The 21,802-nt window shown below is 37.6% G+C and overlaps 1 protein-coding gene across 5 annotated transcripts in view; it reads left to right on the top strand.

Moving 5' to 3' along the window:
- The window catches only part of PHF3 (PHD finger protein 3), a 92,275-nt gene that overhangs the window by 37,891 nt on the left and 32,582 nt on the right, over positions 1 to 21,802 (top strand). For all 5 annotated transcript variants that reach the window (XM_019520510.1, XM_019520509.1, XM_019520513.1 and 2 more), the window contains 5 exons: positions 13,526 to 13,853; positions 15,445 to 15,631; positions 17,256 to 17,409; positions 17,505 to 17,661; positions 18,984 to 19,100. In XM_019520510.1, coding sequence (XP_019376055.1) covers positions 13,526 to 13,853; positions 15,445 to 15,631; positions 17,256 to 17,409; positions 17,505 to 17,661; positions 18,984 to 19,100 — 943 coding nt within the window. The remainder of the gene's footprint in view (positions 1 to 13,525; positions 13,854 to 15,444; positions 15,632 to 17,255; positions 17,410 to 17,504; positions 17,662 to 18,983; positions 19,101 to 21,802) is intronic.

Genomic DNA, 21,802 nt, shown 5'->3' with positions numbered 1-21,802 from the left:
GAAGTTATTCAGTTTTTCCTGATTTACATGTATTTCTCATGCCCCCCTGTATCCCCTGGGACCTGTGGAGTGACGGGAGCTGCCATCTCCCCAAACAAGCTGCAGCTCTGTCCCCCGCCCCGGTTGGGCAGTGCCTGGGATGGCGGGTGCAGGGGTCCTGGGGGCTCCATCCTGTTTGGCCTGGCGGCACAGCTGAGGCTGGCCCCACCCCGGCCCCCTGGCTGTGGGCCCCCCAGGTGGTGCAGGGCTGGGATTAGGGCTGGTGCGGGGGAGGCAGCCAGGGCCAGTGCCAGGCTGAAGGGAGGTGGGTTCCCTCTCCCCCTCTCCCAAAAAATTTGTATTTTCCCCAATTTAAACCTTTTTTTTTTTTTTTCTTTTTCTTCCTTTTATCTCGATTTCAACCTGTTTTTTATGTTTGGAAGATATACTCTGAAAAATTCCCACAATTATTCTTTGAAACTAAAAACTGAAAATGCAGAACTCTCTCTCTCTCTCTCTCTCTCTCTCTCTCGATATAGATAGATAGATATCTGTCTATATCTATCTATCTATCTATCTGTATGTATGTATGTATGTATGTATGTATGTATGTAGATATCTATCTTGATTCAGGAATTTGCCAAGGGTGACTGATAGTTTTCTTGTTTCCTTAGTGAATATACCAGCACCTCTGATACTATTTCTCTCTGTAAGGATGCATAATTCTCCCATTCTGGCTGTGGGTAACTTCAAAGGGGAGGTATCTAGTTGGAACAGGGGTGGGTAAAATGCAGCCCGCCAGCCCATTCTATCTGGCCCACAGGGCCCCTAAAAAATTTAGAAAATTAATATTTATCCGCTCCTGGCTGCCTGTCATGCGACCCTCAATGACCAAAACTCAGTATGTGCCTTTTGCCCGAAATAATTGCCCACCCCTGAGTTGGACTCTATCTCATATAGAGGGGAGCTGTGAAGCTGAATCAGTGTCAAGTTGTAGACTTTTCACATATATTGCATCTGTTGTGCAATTAACTGGTTAATTGCACAATAAATTGCAAAGTAATTATCACACCAAGGGCACTCTTTGACTCGTACTTAACTTTGAGGCCCCAGAGCACAGTAGCAGTAGATGCCCCTGCTTCCTTTCTTGAACCAGTCTTCAAGGCTGCTTCTTTAAGAAGCCTTCAGCACCTCTTTGTGAAAGCCAGGGTTTAAACATATGCTCAAATAACATGCTTCGTCTGACACAGAGAGAGATTGGGGAGGGAATTTGTTCAGAAAGCTTCTGGCAGGACTAGCCCATGCACAAAAGCACTTTATAAGGTCCCTGAAGAGTTTGAGCTTGCAAGCTACTCCAGACTTGATAGAAAACAACTCAAAACAGGCTGTTTCACTGCACTGAGGAATTCACATGCGGAAGTTGTGGGTAGCAGCTCCTTTACTGTGTGGAGCCTAGCTGACTGCATTTCCAGCGCAGCTCAAGAGAGGACTGATGGCCCCTGCCAGCAGGTCTCTTAACTTCCTTTGCTGGCAAGCACTGGCAGAGCAAGTTCGCAAGATGTTTTTTTTCCCTTTTCAATACCTTGGCCTCTGAATGTGAAGCAGGTCACATGGTACAGCAGTTTCCATCAAGTGATATTAAACCTGTTGCTTGATGGAAATAACATTTGCCAACAGCACTAATTTCAGTAAGAGATGTTGGATGAGGATTGCCAGCCCATTTTTTTTTCAGTATCGTTCTACTTTGGAACTAGCCTCTGAAAATGGGAGACATGGTTTTTAGATTCTCAGCCAGAGAGGGTTTGAGCCCACATTTCTCCCTTGCCAGGGAAGTGCCCCAGCCTGTCGTTCTGGGGTGGGCAGGGCTGAAGATGCCTCCATTCCTCCTACTGATGCTGAGACACTGGGTGTAAGGTCATACAACATTTCCTTCCCTGGCTGCTGGGCAAAAGCTGAAGTGAGGGGAGGGTGGGGAGGGAAAACACCTGGATGGACGACTTGTCTTACCACTTCTGTTTTCATTGGGCATGAGCTCAGTTACTTCCATAGTTTTTCTTTGTGTAAAGAACTGGGGACTTTCACAGAGTTTATGCACTTCTCAGATGTCATTGGATTACAGCTGATTTTAGGTGGAATTTGATCTCTACCATGGCTCCTGGATAGGTCCTGAGTCCAATCCTTGAGCCACAGATCTGTCTGCAGAAGTTGCAAGTCTTTCCACAGGGATGTGGAGGCCATAGGCTAGCATTTCTCTTCTATTCTTCCTCCATTCTCTGTTCTGTGCTTTGAGGGCAAGGCACTTAACCTCAAAATGGGCTGTCACTTGGTTGAGGTTGGGCTCCATTGGAGTTGATAGACTGCCAGCTCCTCCCAGTTCTTAATATTGACATCTGTTTTTCTGAGGTGTGCCTTCAATGTGTCCTTGTAGTGTTTCCTGTGGCTGCCCATAGATTTCAAATCATTACTAAGGTGGGAGTAGAGAGCACTTGTTTTGGGAGTTGAGATAGGTATCTACGCACAATATCTGGTCCAGCAAAGTTGGCTTGAGGATCACCAGTAGTGTGCAGCCATCAATGCTGGTAGTATTATATACTTCTCTTGGAATAGGTCCTGACAAAAATGGAGACTTACAAGGAAGCTAAATGTCTTTAGCAGTTTTTTAGATGCTGCTTGGAATAAAATTCTGCTTATTAGGTTGGATGTCTAAAAGCTGTGTAAAAGTCATTTAGACATCGTAAAGGAGAAATAAGATCTGAGTTTAGGAGTCTAATCACAAGGGAAAAAAACTGACAAGTAAGGTGAAATGAATAGAATTCATTTCTAGTTTGACTTGGATCATTCACTTTATTAAAATCAAATTATCAATATATAAAAGTTACCATGAGTGGGAATACTTTTGGGTAATCCGTGATGGAATAGAAATTCATACTTTATGTGTGAACTATGATTACGTACTGTTTATACAGTATTTAAAGCAAGGGATGCCTGTTCATTGGGAACTGCAAAATGCTGCATAGAAAAAGTAATATAATTTGTAGATCACCTACTTGTTCACAGCAAATAAGCAGAACACCAAAGTTGCCAACCTCTGTTGTTCAGTGGCATGAGCTTTGTGGTGTTAGTCTGATCTTTGGATGGAAGTCCAGATCACAAAAGCTGCTACTGTATTTGACACGTTTGGCAGTTTTGGCAGGAAAACTAAGGTTTGTATAGACATAGAATTGGAATGCTCGTTCCCAGAGATGGTCTACAGAGCAGGATTCAGACATGTTGTGTTCCTGTGTCTTGTACTTTCTCTCTTCTTTTGAGGGGAGGGCAGGGATAGCTGGAAGCTCACACGAAAACCTCTTCTCTTCTCACACCCTCAAAAGTTAAAACATTTCAGGTCATGTTTTTTAGAATTACTCTTTGCTTTATTTTGAATATGTGTGCAGTAGAACAAGCAAATATTTTAATTCTCATCTGAAAACTTTGTTTTCATAGATTGTATTTATTCCCATACGAAGTAGGAAAGGAAGCAAAATCCTCTTTAATATCTTAAAGCATTCATGTTTATGGGGGGCGGGTTTGTACGTGTGTAGTATTGGAGCAATATTTAAACAACCATTTAAACAGGCTTTAGAAAAACTGTACTTATGAATGCACTTTTTTTTTTCATTTTTGGTAAAAATTACAGACTCCAACGCTATTAAGATTGGTTTATTCACAGAATTGTTTATTTTGTACATTTTAACCACACCTTTTGCTCACTTTCCTTGTTTAATCAGCTATCTAGCCTATTCCCCCTCTCATTTGTTAGAACAGATCACAACGCAAAAGATGAGAAGGAAAATACTGAGAGAGAATGTTAATACAAAGATAAATATACAGAAATAAAATTAAGTGGAACCTTGAATTAGAGGAATAATGTGAGCAATAGTTTTTTAATACACAACTAACAAGTTTGGTATGGAGAAGATTTATATCTAGAATTGAAGTTGCAAAAAAATGTCCATTCTATTCACTAACTTTCATATTGCTTGAAGTCCAAACTGGTAACCACCACCATTTTTCTTCCAATAAATGCAAATGTGCTATCATGCTATTCATGTACAACTAAGCTTGCAGGATCAAACACATAAGTCAAGAAATAACTGCTGAGGTCTTCTTCACTTGGACATATTCCATGTGTGCAAAGGTCACATTGTAATGGCTATAGTCAAGCCCCTCACAAAACTGCTTTTAAACTGGTTATGTAATATTAACAGTTGTAGACTTAATTAAAATAGTTGATTAGGCTTCCGAATCAGCCACCGTTTGAAATGATGAGGCTAATTCACTTTTCTTAGGACCAAACGTTATCATTTAACAAGATATTAAACAAGTACATTAAGCACTTTATATGTAGTATATAACACAGTTGGATTGGAGGGGAAGATGTCTTTCCCTCTAGTTAAGAGTATGTTCCACAAAAGACTGCAGCAAAGTGAAGCCCATGTGAACATGCTGGGGAGTATTCATTTCTTGTTGGATGTAGTATTGTACAATTTGCTGACCACTCCCAGGCACCAGGAGCTCTTCACGGTTCCTGTGCATGGTCTTCTCTTACACTGATACCTATACAGTGAAACTGAGGCATTGTGCTTTGGATCTACATTATTGATGAAATGGGGGCAGTGACAACATTTGGTTATAATGCTATTGTTTCAGCCAGCCTATTGGCTTTATTACATTGATTCTTGTTAAGAACAGTAACTTTGCAACACAGTTGATAGGAATTCAATGTTACTTTTGTTTTCTAAGTAATAAAAGCTCATGCTCTTCAGAAACTGAAGTTCTTGTTTTGTTGCATTGCTATGCATTCAGTCATTTTCACCAATTTCCTCTTTCACCCCTACCAAATTTTTAGCTGGATTTGTTGTTCTTTGTGTATGCTTGTGTATTAAGGAGTGCGTTATAGTTGAAATGCATCAGAAGCTATAACTCTTTGGTTTTCCTGATTTGTCGGATTTTGCAACTTTAATTCTGTATTAAGTCTCCCCCTTCACTGACAGTAAGCTATGGTGAGATCCAGTGTGTGATCCCACAAGTCTGTGCCCCCTGCCATGCATGTGCAGAATAGGATGAGGAAAGTTTGCATAAGGCCAGATGAAGCATTAGATGCCCACATGGAAGAAATCCTGTTTATGGATTTCTTCTTTGTATATGCATCAAAGGTAAAAGTTCTTTAATATAATTTTCACCTGTGATTAGCTTGGCCTCTGTTTGCTTCACGGCTGAATTCCTGTCCTACAGGCAGATAAGCTCTAATAACATATTAAAGACATCTGGCAAACTTCGCAAGGAAGACTTTGCAGTACCTTATTATTGCTTTCAATCTTTTCTTTAATAGAGGAGGGCTTACTAGACCTTTAATAAATTTCAATCCATCATTTAATGTGCATTGTGGTTTTGTTTTTGTATGAGGAAAATCTTGATAGAAACCATTATATCATTGGAAAACAAAACCTTGAATTATTAGTTCCTTAATTGTTTCTAGTAAATTTTCGTTTCCTTTGAATGTATGATTATTTTTTTATGTCAACTAAGGTCTGATCTTGCATTTTATATGTACACGTGAACATTGAATCAAGTTTTGGGGGGTTCTTTGAAGGTGTAGTGATCTGTGTGCAGAAATTGTAGGATCAGAACTATATTTGGATTTTCCTTCCTTTTACTAATTATGTTTACAAAAATTAAGAGGAATTTAAAAGAACAATAAAATTCTGAGAGAAGCAGCTGGGAATACTGAAACTAAAATTTACTCTCCAAACTTATTCATGACCTCTTGTGTGTAAATAGTTATAACTTCCAATTTCATGATCATATGTCTGTTCTCTAATAGTGTTTTTAATTAATAAAATATCAAGAATTTTCTATCTAGTTAATTTATGGAGTTAGAAGAAAAAATAATTTTCAGATTTTTCCTACTAAATTAAGTTTGTAATTTAAGTTAAATATGTTTTTAAAATGGCATTCATTAGTTGGCGGCTGTCAGTCCTCTGGATCACGGTGTACATGTAAGAGGTCTAGTCGGAAATCTGATGAATCTGTTTGTGGCTAGCAAGTCCAATTTGAGAGAGGCACAGCTTGTTAAAAGTTTCACATATCCATATGTTGTCAAAGTTGGGGTTCAAATTTCCAGCATGCTGCTTTTCTTTTTCTCATTTGGCTTCGGTCCTCTGGATCAAAGCTACTTCATGTTGAGCTGCACCCAGTGCCAGATGTTCCCTCCAAATCAAATGGGATTCTGTACACTCCTCACAGCCTTCTATGTTGATGTTGAATGATTTCATATAATTTTTGCATGTCATGATACCACTATAGAGTGTGACCCTTTTTTCTAGAGCCATCCTTGAATCTCACAGTATTCTCTTGACATGGCTGATCCATCGCAGCCTTTTCTTCTTGAATAGCTCCGTGAATGGCATTCATGATTTGATATAGATCATTTATAATTTTTAAATTAAAGATACTTTGTGCTTAGATGATATTAGAGAAACAATGTGTATTAACCAATGAATTCTGACTAACATCTATATTCATAATATTCACTCATCCATATTCATTATGTAGTTCATTAAGGGAAAATCTCTGAGAGGGACTTTCTGATGTTCTTAAGCTGTTGAAGTTTTGACCCTCTAACGACAAAGAGCAAGATTTAAGGCCCTGGTCTTGCAAACTTTTTGAAGCTACTCATGAATATAAGTCTTCAGGATTTGTGCCTAAATTCATCAAAACCACAGCTGAGAGAAGTAGGACATTTAAGTAAGATGTTGTGTTATAATGATAATTAGATTACATAAGATTAATAGATTTTACAAGATACTAGCCTTCTATAACTACACTCATAGAAAAAATGTTTGACAAATAGGTTATGATTAGCATAGTTAAAAATTGCAGTCCGTAATCACAAGGTGGCAGGGTCACAGTGGTATGGGCATGTTCAAAGTTTTATGAAACCAACCTAGGACATTGTAATAATTTTGTTTTGTTTTGTATTGCCACATACTGCTTTTTACTGATGCACAGTGGGCACGTCTACACAAAATACCTTAATGTGCAGTAGAATATTCTGCTGCATATTAGCATGTCACAGCAAAAACTGCTATTTTACTAATGTGCAGTAGAATTAGCATCACACAAAGAAGTTTGCCTTTGCTACTGCGCATTAGTGCAGGCTAATGTGCTGTTACGTAGTAGCTCCTATTAGAGGTACTAAAGTTAATGTGCAGTAGCAAAAGTGCATTAATGGATGTGTAGATGCACCCACTTAGTAGGAAATAGTATAAGGGGGACACTGCCAAGATGGTATTGCTAGAATTACAAAATATAGGCAGTATGAACTTGAAAAAAATACTTTTTTCTGACATATGTAATACATATTTTGCTGTTACATTTTACACTTCAGGTGTTGATCCTACAAATTAGAATATAGGGATGCAGACCACTGAAGTCAGTGGAACTTGCCTTCAGGGTTCTTTTTGCAGGATTGTGACTACAATTAATATGTTCGTTTTTTCAGTTTTATTACTTTGTGCATTTGAAATTTGTGTTTTACTACACTATTTTGTTGCTGGATACACACACTTTGTTGCCTTTGCTATTTTCTGTGCAGTGCCTGTTTTGCTGGAAAGCCTATTGTAATATAAAAAAGGCATATTTTTAAGAGAGAATAAAAATGCCTTCCTTCAAGGTTAATTACTTGAAACAATGTAGAAAATTAGTTTTCAGTGTTCTTTTGCTTTGGTAGAGGTCACAGCTAAAAGGAATTGGCAATACCTTTAATTTTTTTTAAAAGATTATTAAGTTGTCAGTAAATCAAAAACTGAAGTCAGCTGCCAGACTTTCAATAAACAAATTACCTGTCGTTTAAAGGTGCTTTGTGAAAGGAAAATAGATGTAGTAGTTTATTTAATCTGGTGTTTGATTTCATCAGACTTCATATCAGGTCCTTGTTTAACTCCTTATTAGTGGAACACACAGATCCCTCTAGAACTTCTGTGAATGAATCTCTGTACAACATTGGTTCCCAACCTCAGGGCGCAACCCAAACCAGGGTCATGGGGGGGGTCCTCACTAGGGTCACGAAAGGCCCATGCACACATGTACACTCATGCGCGGCTTGGGGGTGGGGGCTGCCGCTCACAAAGGGGCAATGGTGCTGCCACCGCACTCTGCTCCCAGCAGCCCCTGCGGCACTGGTTCAGGAGTTCCTGTTGGTGGCCAATTCAGGGTTGCGGAAAAGAAAGGTTGGGAATCAGTGCTGTACAGGAGCAAGATGGTGGATGAAATTGGGGTTCATCACCTTTGATTATTCTCCAGATACCTGTAATCTATTAACCTAAGGATAATTTAGTCATTTTTTAATCCTGCGTCTCTTGCTGTACTGTTAAATTCATTTTAGAAGCATCACAGTTGAGCTGGTGTAGTCCTAAGTTGGTTGTTCATAAAATAAATTCATGGAGGGTAAATAAACAATTTTGCTATTTTTGGAATAATGCAGAATTACGTTTAATAAATTATGTTTGCTTTGTAATTAATTAAATTATAGGCCATGTTTTAATATTTGTCTAGTTAAATAAAATTAGATGGTAAGTCTTTACTGGGCCTCAGTTCTGTTAACATATTGCTTTAGTTTTATGTGCATGAACAGTGGCTTTTCCCATGTATGAGTTTTTGCAGGTTTTGGGCCTCTGTATGCAACTGAAAAAAATTAGGAATGAAATATTGCAAGATGATCGTAGTTATCTGCCCAGTTATCTCACTTTACTGTATAGAGCAAATACAATAAGCAGCTACTTCAAAGTTGTGAGAATGTACTAACTGAATTCCTCAGTCCTATCAAATTGTGATTGTAATGGTCGTTATGGATGTTTGATCTGACGAATTTATAGAGCTCAGCTTATGTCTTTTGCTTTATTCATATGTATAGCCTTTAAAATAATATGGTATTTATAAGGGAAAAATGTTGATTTGCTGATGCATTATTTTCAGATTCATTTCCTAATAATTGACAGCCAACCAGCAATCTGCTTCAGTTTGCATACATTCTGTCTGTTATGATTAAAAATAAAAAAGATGCAACATGGACATTCATTTTGAAGATGAATCAACTATACATAAAATTGTTCTTTCCATAAATGAATGTGTATGCCAAGAGATTAAAAAAAAATGCTAATCATAAAGTAATTTTGAAGATTTTCATTGCTTTAAATTGTTGCATCATCCTGGTGTGGGGAAGTAAGCAGGAAAGATGACTTTTCTTTGCACTCAAAATTCCATTTGACCTGTAGAAAGTCTTTCAGAGAAATGCATAATTACTATATAATATCAACTGTTAACAGTTCTATGATGATTCTTGTAGATAACTGAATTTTTATGTTAAAATACTGAGCAGTTTAACCACCTATGTTGTGTTGGTATAATTAATATTTTGAAACATGGTTTTCTTTCTCTTTCAGCTTTACATCTTCCAATCCAGCCTTACAACATGGGTAAAATCAAGTTCTTCAAATTATGAAACAATCTACAGTAAACATTTTGGTGTTAATAGTCCAGGATATCAGAACCTCTTCAATCACAGGACTGTGACAGCTGTGCAAGAAGACATCCATAATCTTACGAGCCATGCCACAATCTTCCTTGATCCCCTCCTTTTTAATTCTGAGCATTACCTTTCTTCACTGTTATCAAACTATATCTCCTCTAACCTATACCTGTTTGAAGATGAGGAACATCTGAAGCGTTGGATATATTATAAAAAAAGTTCTACTGAAAATCAAATCATTTCTGTTTCTAATTCCCAAATAGGGTCCTTTGCTCTTTCTTCTCCTTCCACCCATGTCATCATTTAAGAAATAATTTTGTAGTTACCAGAGTTGAATTTTCTATTTTTTAATTAAAAATGGGTGGGGGGAGGACTAGCAGCAACAAACCAAAAAATGTTAAATGATCAACAAATATTACTCCGTATGCCAGACAATAGAGATCTATAATTTACCATTAATACAGCGTCACTGGTAAAAATCATGAAAATTCTAGGTAGGCAAAGTGCAAATATTTTTACTAGCATTTTTTATTTTTTTTCTTTGAATTAAGAACATAAGATGTGCCATCTTGGCTCAGAGCAATGGCCATCTAACTGTGTATCCTGTCTCTGACAGTGGCAGAAGTGAATGCTTTAGAGGAGTGCATGCGAACAGGATATATCTAGAGTGGTTTAGTCCCTGCTCTTTACCCTCCCTGGCATCCACCATCATTGGTTAGAGATTTAAGATTAGACAAGACAGTTGTAACTAGACATCTGATACCTGTCTACATTACATTACCACTTCCATTTATTGCTACTATTGATAAAAAACTTCACTAGGGTCATGGTACTTCCTGTTGTAGGCTCAATTTATCTTGTTCTATTGCAAACGTAAATGAAAATGAAAAAGCTGGGCCTATAAACAAAAGTTACTGTTGTGGAATTCATAGTTCATCCAAGGCCATTTAGAGTGAAATCATGTTTGCTACAGGTGTGGGGCATCTTATTTTAAGATATATTCATCCTTAGCTAAGTATTCTGTATGCTCTGCATCTGGATAGAATTCATTATAGCCATATTTAAAATTTAAGAAACTAGAGCTAGAAGCATGATTTTCCTCCAAAAATCACATACTTGGAATATTGGGTCATAGACAGTCTATTTATCTTGGAAAAACTAGTTTTACTGTGCTTCCTGGTTGTAAACTATCCTGGTTAGAATCACTCGAAACCTCAAATGTTCCATATAGACTTCAGGTTGTTCAGGTTGTATTTCTGGTATCATTGTGTAGAAAAGTCTTTCTGATTAGCAGCTTCCTCAGTATTCATAGGTCTGACAACAGGTATTGTTAACCTTCCACCCAGCTTTACTGCCACTGTTTCAGGATTTGAGGATAAATGGGCATTTAGGGCCTGGCTCTGCAGAGCACTGAGATTTAACTCCAGAGTTGAGATGCTTAGCACCATGCACGTTTGAGCACTTCCCATTTCTTATAGGAAGGGAGAAATGTTGATCATGCAGGAGCCAGTACTATCCAAATACGAAGAGTTTCTCTGTCTACTCTTGATCAGCTTAATCTGTACCCTTTTAGAAAGTTGTTCAAATGCCTCGTTGGTTTTTATCCTCCTTTTTTCTTTCTCCCCCTACCAGGAAACTTAGCAACCATTTAGTTGGCTCCCATTAATGAATATCATCATGCATCAAAAATGGGTGTAAAAATAGCCTTTGTTTTAAGTATGCAGAAGATTAAAATTTGGCTGTTTGCTTTGCATTTCAGCTGTAATAGAAATATTATGTTTCTGTTTGTATGTTAATAAAAGGTGTTTTACTATCCAGTTTAATTCAGTTCTGGTGTCCCAAAACATGATCACGATTACTGTGCCAGGAGAGGAGTTGTAAATAGAACTACCACCTGTAGATCATTACGATTATGAAACAGGTATTTGTACTTTATACTTCTAGCAGGTGCTTGCCCCATTATCTTGAGTTCATGATACTTATTTTCAGGGTCTTACATACCCTTCAATCTCTCTTTTGTCTTGATGCATCCATGAACATTTGGGTGGAATTGAAATATTAATACTCCCATACCTGACTAGCTTTCTCTTCATCTGTCTATTTTGATGGACTGTGGATCTGTGAAAAGAACCATTTAAGAAAAGTTGAAAAGAGTTTGTAGCTTTATCAGTGGAACTGCACATACAAATTTCATTTGTCAGTATGAATGAGAGACAAAAAAGTGTTTAACTCATGATCAAATCCATTAAAATTGCAGATTTCTGATGCAATTGATTGGTTTGCTTGAGACAGGAAAGTAATCATATATCAAAGTCTCTCTGCGAGAGAAATGGGCCAGTTGGAAGTGACTTCTCTGAAGTTACTGGATATGATTTTTCCTATATCCTATTTTGTCCTTTTGAGGTTCCTGTAGTTTTTTGCATTGATGGCTCAGAGCCTGCTGGAATGTTTATCTTCAGTTTCCCTAGCGAGTGAGGAAAATAGACATTTTCCAAATAATAAGCATGCTATGATAGAAATATTTGGGCAAATGAGTAAGTTGGGGTATAGTTTTGGCATCACAATTGTGAGAGGAAGGTAGGTAGGCAAGTCAAGAATCTGGTCCTTTAGGATCTCACAAAAGGGATCTACAGGATTCTAGTCCTGCATCTATCTTATTAGATCAAATTGGGGCTTGCAAATTACTATATTTAAATTGTTTCTGTGGTACTTGGCAAAAATGTTTGAGCTTGTAATCAAAATTGCATTGTTCTACTTTTAAATTGTTTTTTTTCTTCTGTATAGTTAATTTAATGAGTATGAATCCACTAATCAAGGTCCTCAGCATTAGCAAGTCTAGCTCTTTTGAGGATTTTTTTGCAAGCACTCTGTTTCATTCAACAAAACTTAGTCTCATATTTGTTTGCCAGAGTTTTTAAAAATGAGAACATTCTAAGAAGGGGAAGAAGATAGCATAAGTAAGGTAATGTACAAATTGTGAAGTTTCATCTCAGTTGAATGCAGGTTTTCAAGTAGACATTCTGTTTTCTGTCTTAAGGCAATAGATTATAAAAAAAAAAAAAAATGTACCACTGAAAAATACTATTTCCAGAAGAATTTATGTATGCTACTAATTCTCTGTAGCCTAAGGAAAGACTGCTTCTGATATTCTTCAAAAATGGTTCAGTAGAGAATTGAACCTAATGGGTAGAGAATAGAAGAAATTAACAGTTCACAACAGTAAAATAATATGCAAAATCACTATTTTGTTAAGGCCCATAGTCCTTCCCAACATTCCAGAATGGATATTGTTAGATTTAACTCAAATTACGTTCAGTACAGAATGCTGAAAGTGGCTCTATGAAAGGATCAACATAGATGGTTTAAGCAGTTTAAGGATTGAAAAGTGTTCTCTAATCTCAACTGATTTTTTTTGGACAAAGTATAAACTTTAGTAATATGGAGGGAGTAAATACCATGTAGGCTAAATCATCCAGACACTGCAATGTAAAGCAACATTCCTGCCCTTTACAATTACAACAGAATAGAGCAGTTTAACTTTTCAGTGAGGTAATAGCCATGTGCTCTAGCTACTTTGAGATGAGATTCTTTTACATTTATAATGGCTTCAGATATGTATCATGAAACAACATATCTTTCAAATTTTACATTTACCAGTCTTGAGAGCTTTCTTTTACTTTCCTGTGTTTTTCTCTAACCTGCATTAAATTGCAGTGTAGTTGGTACAGAAGTATAGAAATTCACACTGAGGTTCTGATATCCTCTTGGGGTTTTGTGGGCTGAATTCATTTTCACATTGACAATTTTTACCATGTCGTAAGGCTGGAGTAATGGATGTAAAGCTTCAAAGAAAATCATTTGTCAGGTAAGAACAAACAATCTATTTAAGAATTTAAAATAAGTAGGCCTTGTTATGTTGAATTTGATGTAAATTCTTTTGAAGATTATGCATTGATTACTTTTTTATTTTGTTTTCAGGTTCATGGTAGGCTGTGGTAGGTGTGATGACTGGTTTCATGGTGATTGTGTTGGGTTGAGTCTTTCCCAAGCGCAACAAATGGGAGATGAAGATAAAGAATATGTGTGTATTAAATGTTGTGCTGAAGAAGACAAAAAACATGATTCTTTTGATCAAAATATGATGGACAGTCAAATGAAATTTGAAACTGGAAGAGAAGATAGAATGATAGAATCTGAGAAGCCTGGGATGTCAAAGCAAACCTTTCCTTGTAATCCAACTTCAGCAAATGAAAAATCTAAGCAGATGGATGACACAGTGAAGCACAAAGTCAAAATTTTTAGACGGGTATGGGTTACTTAAGAATTGTTAAGCCTCTCTTAATTAATTTTTCATTATTTGAAATGTTATTATGTATATTAATGCTTACATTTCAAATACAAAATATTTTGAGGTAAGTATTACAAAAATGCTGTCTCTTACCGTATAACATACATGCATGCCCATGCTTAAAAAAACTGCACAAACTGTCTACAGACCCAGAAAACCTTTAAAAAAAACTTAACCAAGCATCTTTATAAATGTGGTTATATAAGTTTTACTGTATCTTTTAGACTTATCCAGAATAATCGAAACCTTAGCAGCTTTTAGATGAAGAACCAGCTACCTTATTACAGGAGGAGAAAGTTGCAGCATAGTACTGTTTTTTGCAGCTGTTTTATTTTTGTGTTCTTCATATGCGCAAGTTTTCATCTTTTTTTTAATCCACAAATTATGTAAACAGTCTGGCTTCATTCAATGAGTAGAAGAATTTAAAAGATTCTTTAAGTTGTTTGGACCTTTATTGGTTAACACTCCAACCATTTTGAGCAGAGTAGGCAGAGGATAGGGATATAACTGAAATCAGTGGGGGTCTCTTGATTTTGACAGGACTAAATACTAAGGCTGTGCAAAGCTTCGGTCGCTGATTCAATTCAGTGGAGATTCAGCAACCGAATCTCCGAATCTGAATCGAATCAGGAGACCCCTTAATCTCTCTGAATTGAATTGGAACCCTCCGAATTGATTTGGAGAGATTCGATGATTTGGACGTAGACACACCTTTAAATGTTTTTTCTACATACCTCAAGGTATACCAGGCGGCTCATGAATGCTGAGATGGTGGGACAGATGGAGTATCCCACGGGAGCATGACGGGGGGGTCCCCAGTACACTCGGCAGCAGACCTGGAAGTGGGCCAGATTTTGGTCCACTTCTGGCTGCTGCGGACCGCGCAGAAGTCCCTCCCCCCTGGCTTGGCAACTGGTGTCTCTTGGGTCTGGGGGGGCACCTGGGGTCCCCCTGTAGCCGATTGCTGAGCCAGACAGGGAAGAAAGGGATCTCACCTCGTGCTTGGCAGCGGACCTGGAAGTGTACCAGAAGTACTTCCGGTCCACTTCTGGGTCCACTGCCAAGCACGCAGGGAGCTCCCCCATGCTTCTGTGGGACACTACATCTGCCCCACCATCTCAGCGTTCACAAGCCATGCCTGATCCTTCAAAGTATGTAGAAAAAACATTTAAAGCTGTGTCTATGGCCGAATCACTGATTCTCTGAATCGGCATCAAATCTTTGGATTTGGCCAGATCGAATCAGGACAGTGATCTGAATCAATGAATCGAATCACTGTCCCCTGAATTGGGCCAAATCCAAATTGAATATGGTCCACTTCGCACAGTCCTACTAAATATCCGCATTTTAAAATTAATTGTTGAATAGTGTTTGATAGTGAATTATGACATCTTTTCAATTACTTTGTAAAGGCGTGTTTTATGTTATCTGAATTCTAGACATGCATTATGTGACATTTTTTGTTTTTAAAATAAGTTTTGGGGAAGTTTGCAGCAGTTGTGTGGTTCGTTGTCACATTTGTTACCAGGTTAATATGTTTTTGTTTCAGGAGTCTGGAGATGGGAAGATTACATCAGAATGCAGAGATTCTGATGTTAAAAAAGGGCAACAAACTACTATTCGTAAAGTAGCACAGACTATTATGCTTCCTCGTCGATCCTCTGAAGAAAAAAATGAAAAAATAAACAAAGATTCTCCTAGTGCTTCTTCCTCAAGTGAAAAGTCCACAAAGACAGGTAATAAGACTTTGAGAAATGCTTAAAAGAGCAGGTAGGAATCATGTGTCTATATAGTGAGCTAGGAAAGTTGTTTTTAAGCATTTCTCAAGTGGTCCATGGTTCACAGAGAACTGGTTGTTCACTTGGCGCTGCATCATTTGTTTTATTATCCTTTTAATGTTGCTTAGCAGCAACATTAGCAGCAAAAATGTGTGAGAATTTTTAAAAATATTTTCACGCACAATTATTGTAGATACTGTGTAAAGGTTTTGTGGTTACGAATAGAAGAGGTAGTCTTCAAAAGAAAGGGAAAAGTAGACACAAAAGCAGTCTCTATTACGTTATCGCCGTATGAGTCAAAGGTTTGAGACTCTGCTCTGTACAGTTCTACAATATAATAAAAGCTATTCATATGTGTTTAGTGATTGCTGTAGGAAATAACTTTTGTCCTTCTCTAATTCTGTGCACCTAAAATCTTAACTGACCCTACTTACAAATGTTGTTGCTACTTTGAGTGATCATCCGTGTACATGCCTATGACTACGAGTGTCTCCTGCCCAGAATTTCTGCCAAGAAGGCATCATAAGCTTCACAAACATAAACATTTTTCTGGATCCTAACTGGCTGTTCGTCAGACCTTGGCCTCAAAGCAGAGTTTTTGACAGTATGATCAAGAGCTGTGAGCTGTAGTTGTCACTTTTTTTTTTTGGTACTGTATAGCCTGTTTTTGCCCAGACTGCTTGGTACTGAACATGAAGCTAGTTCATATACCTGCTTTCAGCCAAAGTCCTCTTCCTCCTCCCTTTTTTGGGGGATTCTCTTCACAATAACTTGCTCTGAGAAGTGGTCAAGTTTCTGCTGGCTGAGAACTATAGAGAAAGTTCCTTACAACTTCCTTCTCCACAGCTTCGGCAGCAACAATTTTCCAAGGCAGAAAGGGCAGATAGAATCCCATCGTGGACTTTAGAAAATAGCATATGCATTTTCAAGCTCAAATTCAAGATGGGAACCCAGCAGTCATTTAATTATCACTCTGCTGGGGGACTGGCTCATGTCTGTCAGGATGCAGATTACTTATGTAGGATTAAGCATATAAATAAGGTTTGCTTACAATGTTACCTATGTTTTACTATACAGAGGGACCACTCTCTTTTGGTCTCAAGGATATTCACTAGTGACTTATTGGTGGTGTTATTTACCTGAGAAAGATGGGAGTCAAAGCTTACTCCTATCTGGAACGAATACCCAAAAGTCAGGGGGGACCTCACTGCTTTTTTACTGCTTGATGGTCATAATATTTTCATACCTTCACAGAATTAGTGATTATTTTAAATATCTCAAGTTATTATTTTAAAGATCTAAAGAACTTGCTTTTCATCATGCAGTTAGTGTTCAGAGAGATAAGATCTGAATTTTGTTGTTTAAAAAAATCCTCTTTTCCTCAATTTTTATTTATTTTTGTTAATAAAATTGTTAAGAATTAATTCTTAAAAAATAAAATTGATTTTTCTTGTTCCAGATCACCCTTTTTGTTTGTTTGCTTGTTTGTTTGTATTAAAATTGTTTACCTTAAAAAAAATCAAATTCAGGCTATTGTAAAAACATATTTTAAACTTGTATTCTTCCATATATTTTGTTCTAGGTGTTCATGAGAAACAAGAAGTCAAGAAAAAGAAAACTGAGAAAGGAGGGATGCCTAGTAATATAAATGTACCATCTGTTCCAGCTTCCAAACCTTCTGCTGATCAGATACGACAAAGTGTCAGACAGTCTCTGAAAGAAATTCTGATGAAAAGGTATAGATGTGTTACTAAATGAACTATATAGTTTTGTTGATGTGTGCTTGTGTGTGTGTAAATATTTACTTAAACATATTCAATACATTTTTCAGACTTTCAGACTCTAGTTTGAAGATTACTGAGGAAAGAGCAGCAAAAGTTGCCATAAGGATTGAAAAAGAACTGTTTTCCTTTTTTCGAGATACCGATTCTAAGTATAAGAACAAGTACAGAAGTTTGATGTTCAACCTAAAAGATCCTAAAAATAACGTATGTACTTTTCATCTGTAGTTTTTTATATGTAAAAGAAATTAGTGTAGCTAATTAGTAATTGGTCATAGAAATTAAGGGGTATATATTTTTGTGTGTATTTTCTATATAATAATTCTTATTTTTTTCTTGTGCAGCTTCACCTCTACTCTCTTTTCCTTTTTCTTATTCTTTCTAAACTATTTTATTCTTCCTTTTAACACCTGACCTGATGTTCATACCTCTTGTCCTTTTATAGCTATTACATTTGTCTCCAGTGCCATTTCTCTCTGTTCCTTGTCCTCTTTACCTTCTTTGTGTTGTCCAGCCTCCTGTGGTCGGCTTCTTTTCTTTCACTGTTTTTCTTTACTACCAGTCATTGCTTTCTCCCTTCAGTTCAACCTTGCACCTTTATTAGATTTGGTTTTCTCTAAGAGCTTGCCCTGTCATTTCACACTTACTTCATTCATTTCTGAATTATCAGTTCTCTGATTGGCCACTGTAACAGTAATATAACTTCTTTTTGTGGTGCCACTCCATCATTCCTTGCATTCCTGCAGCCCACCACTTCACCAGCATATTCATGGTCCTCAAGTTTAGCTTTTTAATTTACTCATACCTAAAACTTCATCCTTCCCTCTGAACAGAATTTCTCATTTTCAAACCTCCCCTGTAGTAGTTACCTGCTTTTGGGGGGAAATAAATCACTGAAAGTTCTATGCTAGTGATTTGGGTAGTTATGATTATCATCGGAGGTTACTGTCTAGTTGGTTGTACAGAAAACCTAATTGCTTCCTCTGGAGTAGAAATAAGCTGGTGTCTCCTGCCCATTTCAAGCTACTGCCTTAGAAGCTGACATGTCTAACTATTTTTTTTATTTTTAGTTAAATTGATATGAAAGCAGAGTATACTTTTCTATCCAGCCATCTTCCACTGAGGGTGTAGGGATTTTGATATAGTCTTACTTTTTAAAGATTTTCAATATACCAGAATCTGTGCTGCATTAACCGTTAGCTCATTTTCTCCTTAAATGTTAAATGTGGATTATTTTCAGTTACATTATTTAGGATGACTTAATTCAGTTTTTCTCCTGTTCTTTTTGAGTTTTCTCTAGTTATGGTTTTTGAGGTATGGAATTGCTATAACAATTTGTATACCCAGTTTGTGTGTTTATGTTTATGTGCATACATTTAATTTTTTTAATATATGCACAATACAGGTTTTATGTGGAGAACGTATTCCCAAAGTGTGTTTCATAATTCTAGTTGCCTTAGTTCACTAATTATTGGATTGTTATTAGGAACTAATTTTGTTTTTAAGCAGTAGTTGACCTTTTTTCACAGATATTATTTAAGAGAGTACTGAAAGGAGAGGTTACCCCTGATCATCTCATAAGAATGAGCCCAGAAGAACTGGCTTCTAAAGAGCTAGCTGCTTGGAGACAAAGAGAAAACAGACATGTAAGACTTTTCACCTGTGATTATTTAGTGAGAAGCATAATGATCTTTGAAATTTCATTTTGTTTTAAATGTATTTATACATTTTGAGAAAGTTGGAATGTTCATGTGACAAATTGAACAAGTAAGTCTTGATTGGCTTTGGAAATCCTTCTGCCAGGACCTGACAGGGACCAAAGAGGGATCTGTAATAACTAGTGTATTCAAAAGTATATTTGATAAGAGGAGGAACAGCTGGATTCTGGGATCAGGACAAGATATTTTTTGGCAAGAACCATTTAAAATAGGTGAAGCTTTTATTTTTATTATTTATTTATTTTACTCTTCTAGCAAGCTACTCTTGGTGTTCGCACAAGGCTTAGTCCTACCTTGTAAGAAATACAGATAAGTGTTTGGAAAAAAAGAATGAATTGGTGACCAGTATTTACTGAGTTGTATTAATGAACAAAGAGGCCAGTTCCCTTCTAAGTTTGCCTTTAGCCCCTCCCCTTCTGCTATGTTCCAGCACTGATGTCTCCCTCCCCCTTTTTACTTTAAAAAAGCATGACACTGAAGTCTCCAGGACTCTTCCATGTTTTTTTTAAAAACTGATTTGAGATCCTGTTGTCTGGGACATTTGGTTGATACATGACAGTTATCAGAGCAGTGTATAGTTAAAAAGTGTAAAGCAGGAGCTGAAAATGTGCTTTGTAGTCCAAGAAAATTATCTGAGATGAAAAAAAAATTTTCAAGAAAAATACAGGCTTCCTGGAATATTTAATTAAACATTTATTAATCTTAAAATAGAGACCCTACTTAACCATTCTGCAGCTTACATGTTGTATTCAGAATTTGAAAGGGCAAGTGAGACAGCCATATTTTGTATGGAAGATTCCTTTTTCTTTTTGTAATTTCTGAACTATGAATTTGAGGCTGTTCTCAAACTTTGTCCAATGTATACCAACATGAACATTTACTTAGATAAAAATTCTGCCAACTACTTTTTGAGAGTTTGTAGTTATCCTGAAAAGGTAGCTCAGAGAAATGAACAGCTAGATTTCAATGCAATGTAATGCTTACTGAAAATATAAATCATCAAGTTTCAGCATTAAATATTATCTTTCAAATGCTTTTCCATTCTCATTGTGTGTTTGCCAAGATCAAACAGGTTACAATGACCAAAGGAGCTGTGTTCCTCATATGATAGTACTGGATCTGCATCTGATGGGTATCAGAAGTGCCTGTATTGCCTATCAATGTCTTACGTTTCTATGAAATGCTTTATTTACAAATCTTTTGTCTCCTGGTCAAAAGTGTGACAAACTCCAAATGTGTCTCCAAGGGACTGATTTCTGATCCTGGAATTCTGGATTGCATTGGTTGCTGAGCCTTTCTTGTTTGTAGCCTCAAGTCCTGGAGAAGGCCTTGGTAGAGCACAGAACCAGGGCTGGTTCCTGTGGTGGAGGTTTCCATCTTGAGTTCGGTTAAATGGCACACTTCCTCATCTTGACCTTCTGAGGTTCACAGCCTAGCGTACAATGAAAGCTCAGCAATGTCGTCACACCAAGGCCCTGGGACTGGCTTCCATGGAGATTACTCTACTAGTGCACAGAACAGGAACCAAGAACCTGAGACACTTCTCAGCTGCTTTTCCATTCCTCCAGTACAACTTTGGTTCCAGCACTTCCATGCATATATGGGGAGCCATAACCTCCTTTAGTCATTCTAACCTGTTTGAGAGATTCAGTGTTCACCCAAGACCTGACACTTTTCAGTGTCCTTGTGAGTTGACAGTGTACATAGTACTGCCTCCAGTACTTTCCTTGCCTCCTCTGACATTGTCTTCAGATTTGTTTGACTTGTACCCATTGATTCCATTCAGAGCTGTGTCCCTGGCTCCTAGTCCATTGATAACCCCTGTGGAGATGGATGGCAATACTCTTCCTTTAATCCTAACAGGTGGTACCTTTTTGTCTGGGCCTTACCAGAGATTTCCTCAAATGAGGCACTGTGTTGAGGCACTTTTCAGTAGTCCCAGGGATCTTTTGTGTCACTCCTGATTTGTTTTTTCTGGCCTTGGGCCTCTCAGCCACCAGCTAACTTTAGGAACAAATCTTACTGCCTAACCTCTTAATTTTTCTGCCTCCTACTTCACATTCTTCCCCAAGTCAACCCACTTTTTTTCCTTGGGCTGACTGCCAGCATCTGTGTCCCAGGATTAGAGATCTAGTTGGGATTTAACAGCTTTTCCTCTTCCTTTCCAGGTGAGACTGTTCATCCCCTGCCACCTCAGGGCATTTGCAAAAGAGAAAGCAGGTTCTGACTCGGTTCTCCTTTTCTAAGTATCCTTTGGTGACCTGACCTCTCATAGATTTCATAGACATTAGGGCTGGAAGGGATCTTGAAGATCATCAAGTCCAGCCCCCTGCCCGAGGGGCAGGAAGTCAGCTAGGTTCAAAGGATCCCATCAAGATAAGCATCCAAGCATTTCTTGAATGAGACCACAGTGCTTTCACCATTTCTGGAGGGAGTCTATTCCAGGTCTTGGGGGCTCGAACAGTAAAGACATTTTTTGTTATGTCTAGTCTAAAACGGTCTTGAAGGAACGTATGACCATTGGTCCTTGTTTTTCCTTGGGGTGCTCTGGTGAAGAGACGTTCTCCCAGATCCTGATGTACACCTCTTATGTACTTATAAGCAGCCACCAGGTCCCCCTGAGCCTGTGC

This window comes from Gavialis gangeticus, unplaced genomic scaffold, assembly GCF_001723915.1.
Source record: "Gavialis gangeticus isolate Ggan-Ray unplaced genomic scaffold, GavGan_comp1, whole genome shotgun sequence".
Taxonomy (NCBI): domain Eukaryota; kingdom Metazoa; phylum Chordata; order Crocodylia; family Gavialidae; genus Gavialis; species Gavialis gangeticus.
Note: the sequence above shows the minus strand (reverse complement) of the source record. Positions and strands in the feature narration are given on the sequence as shown.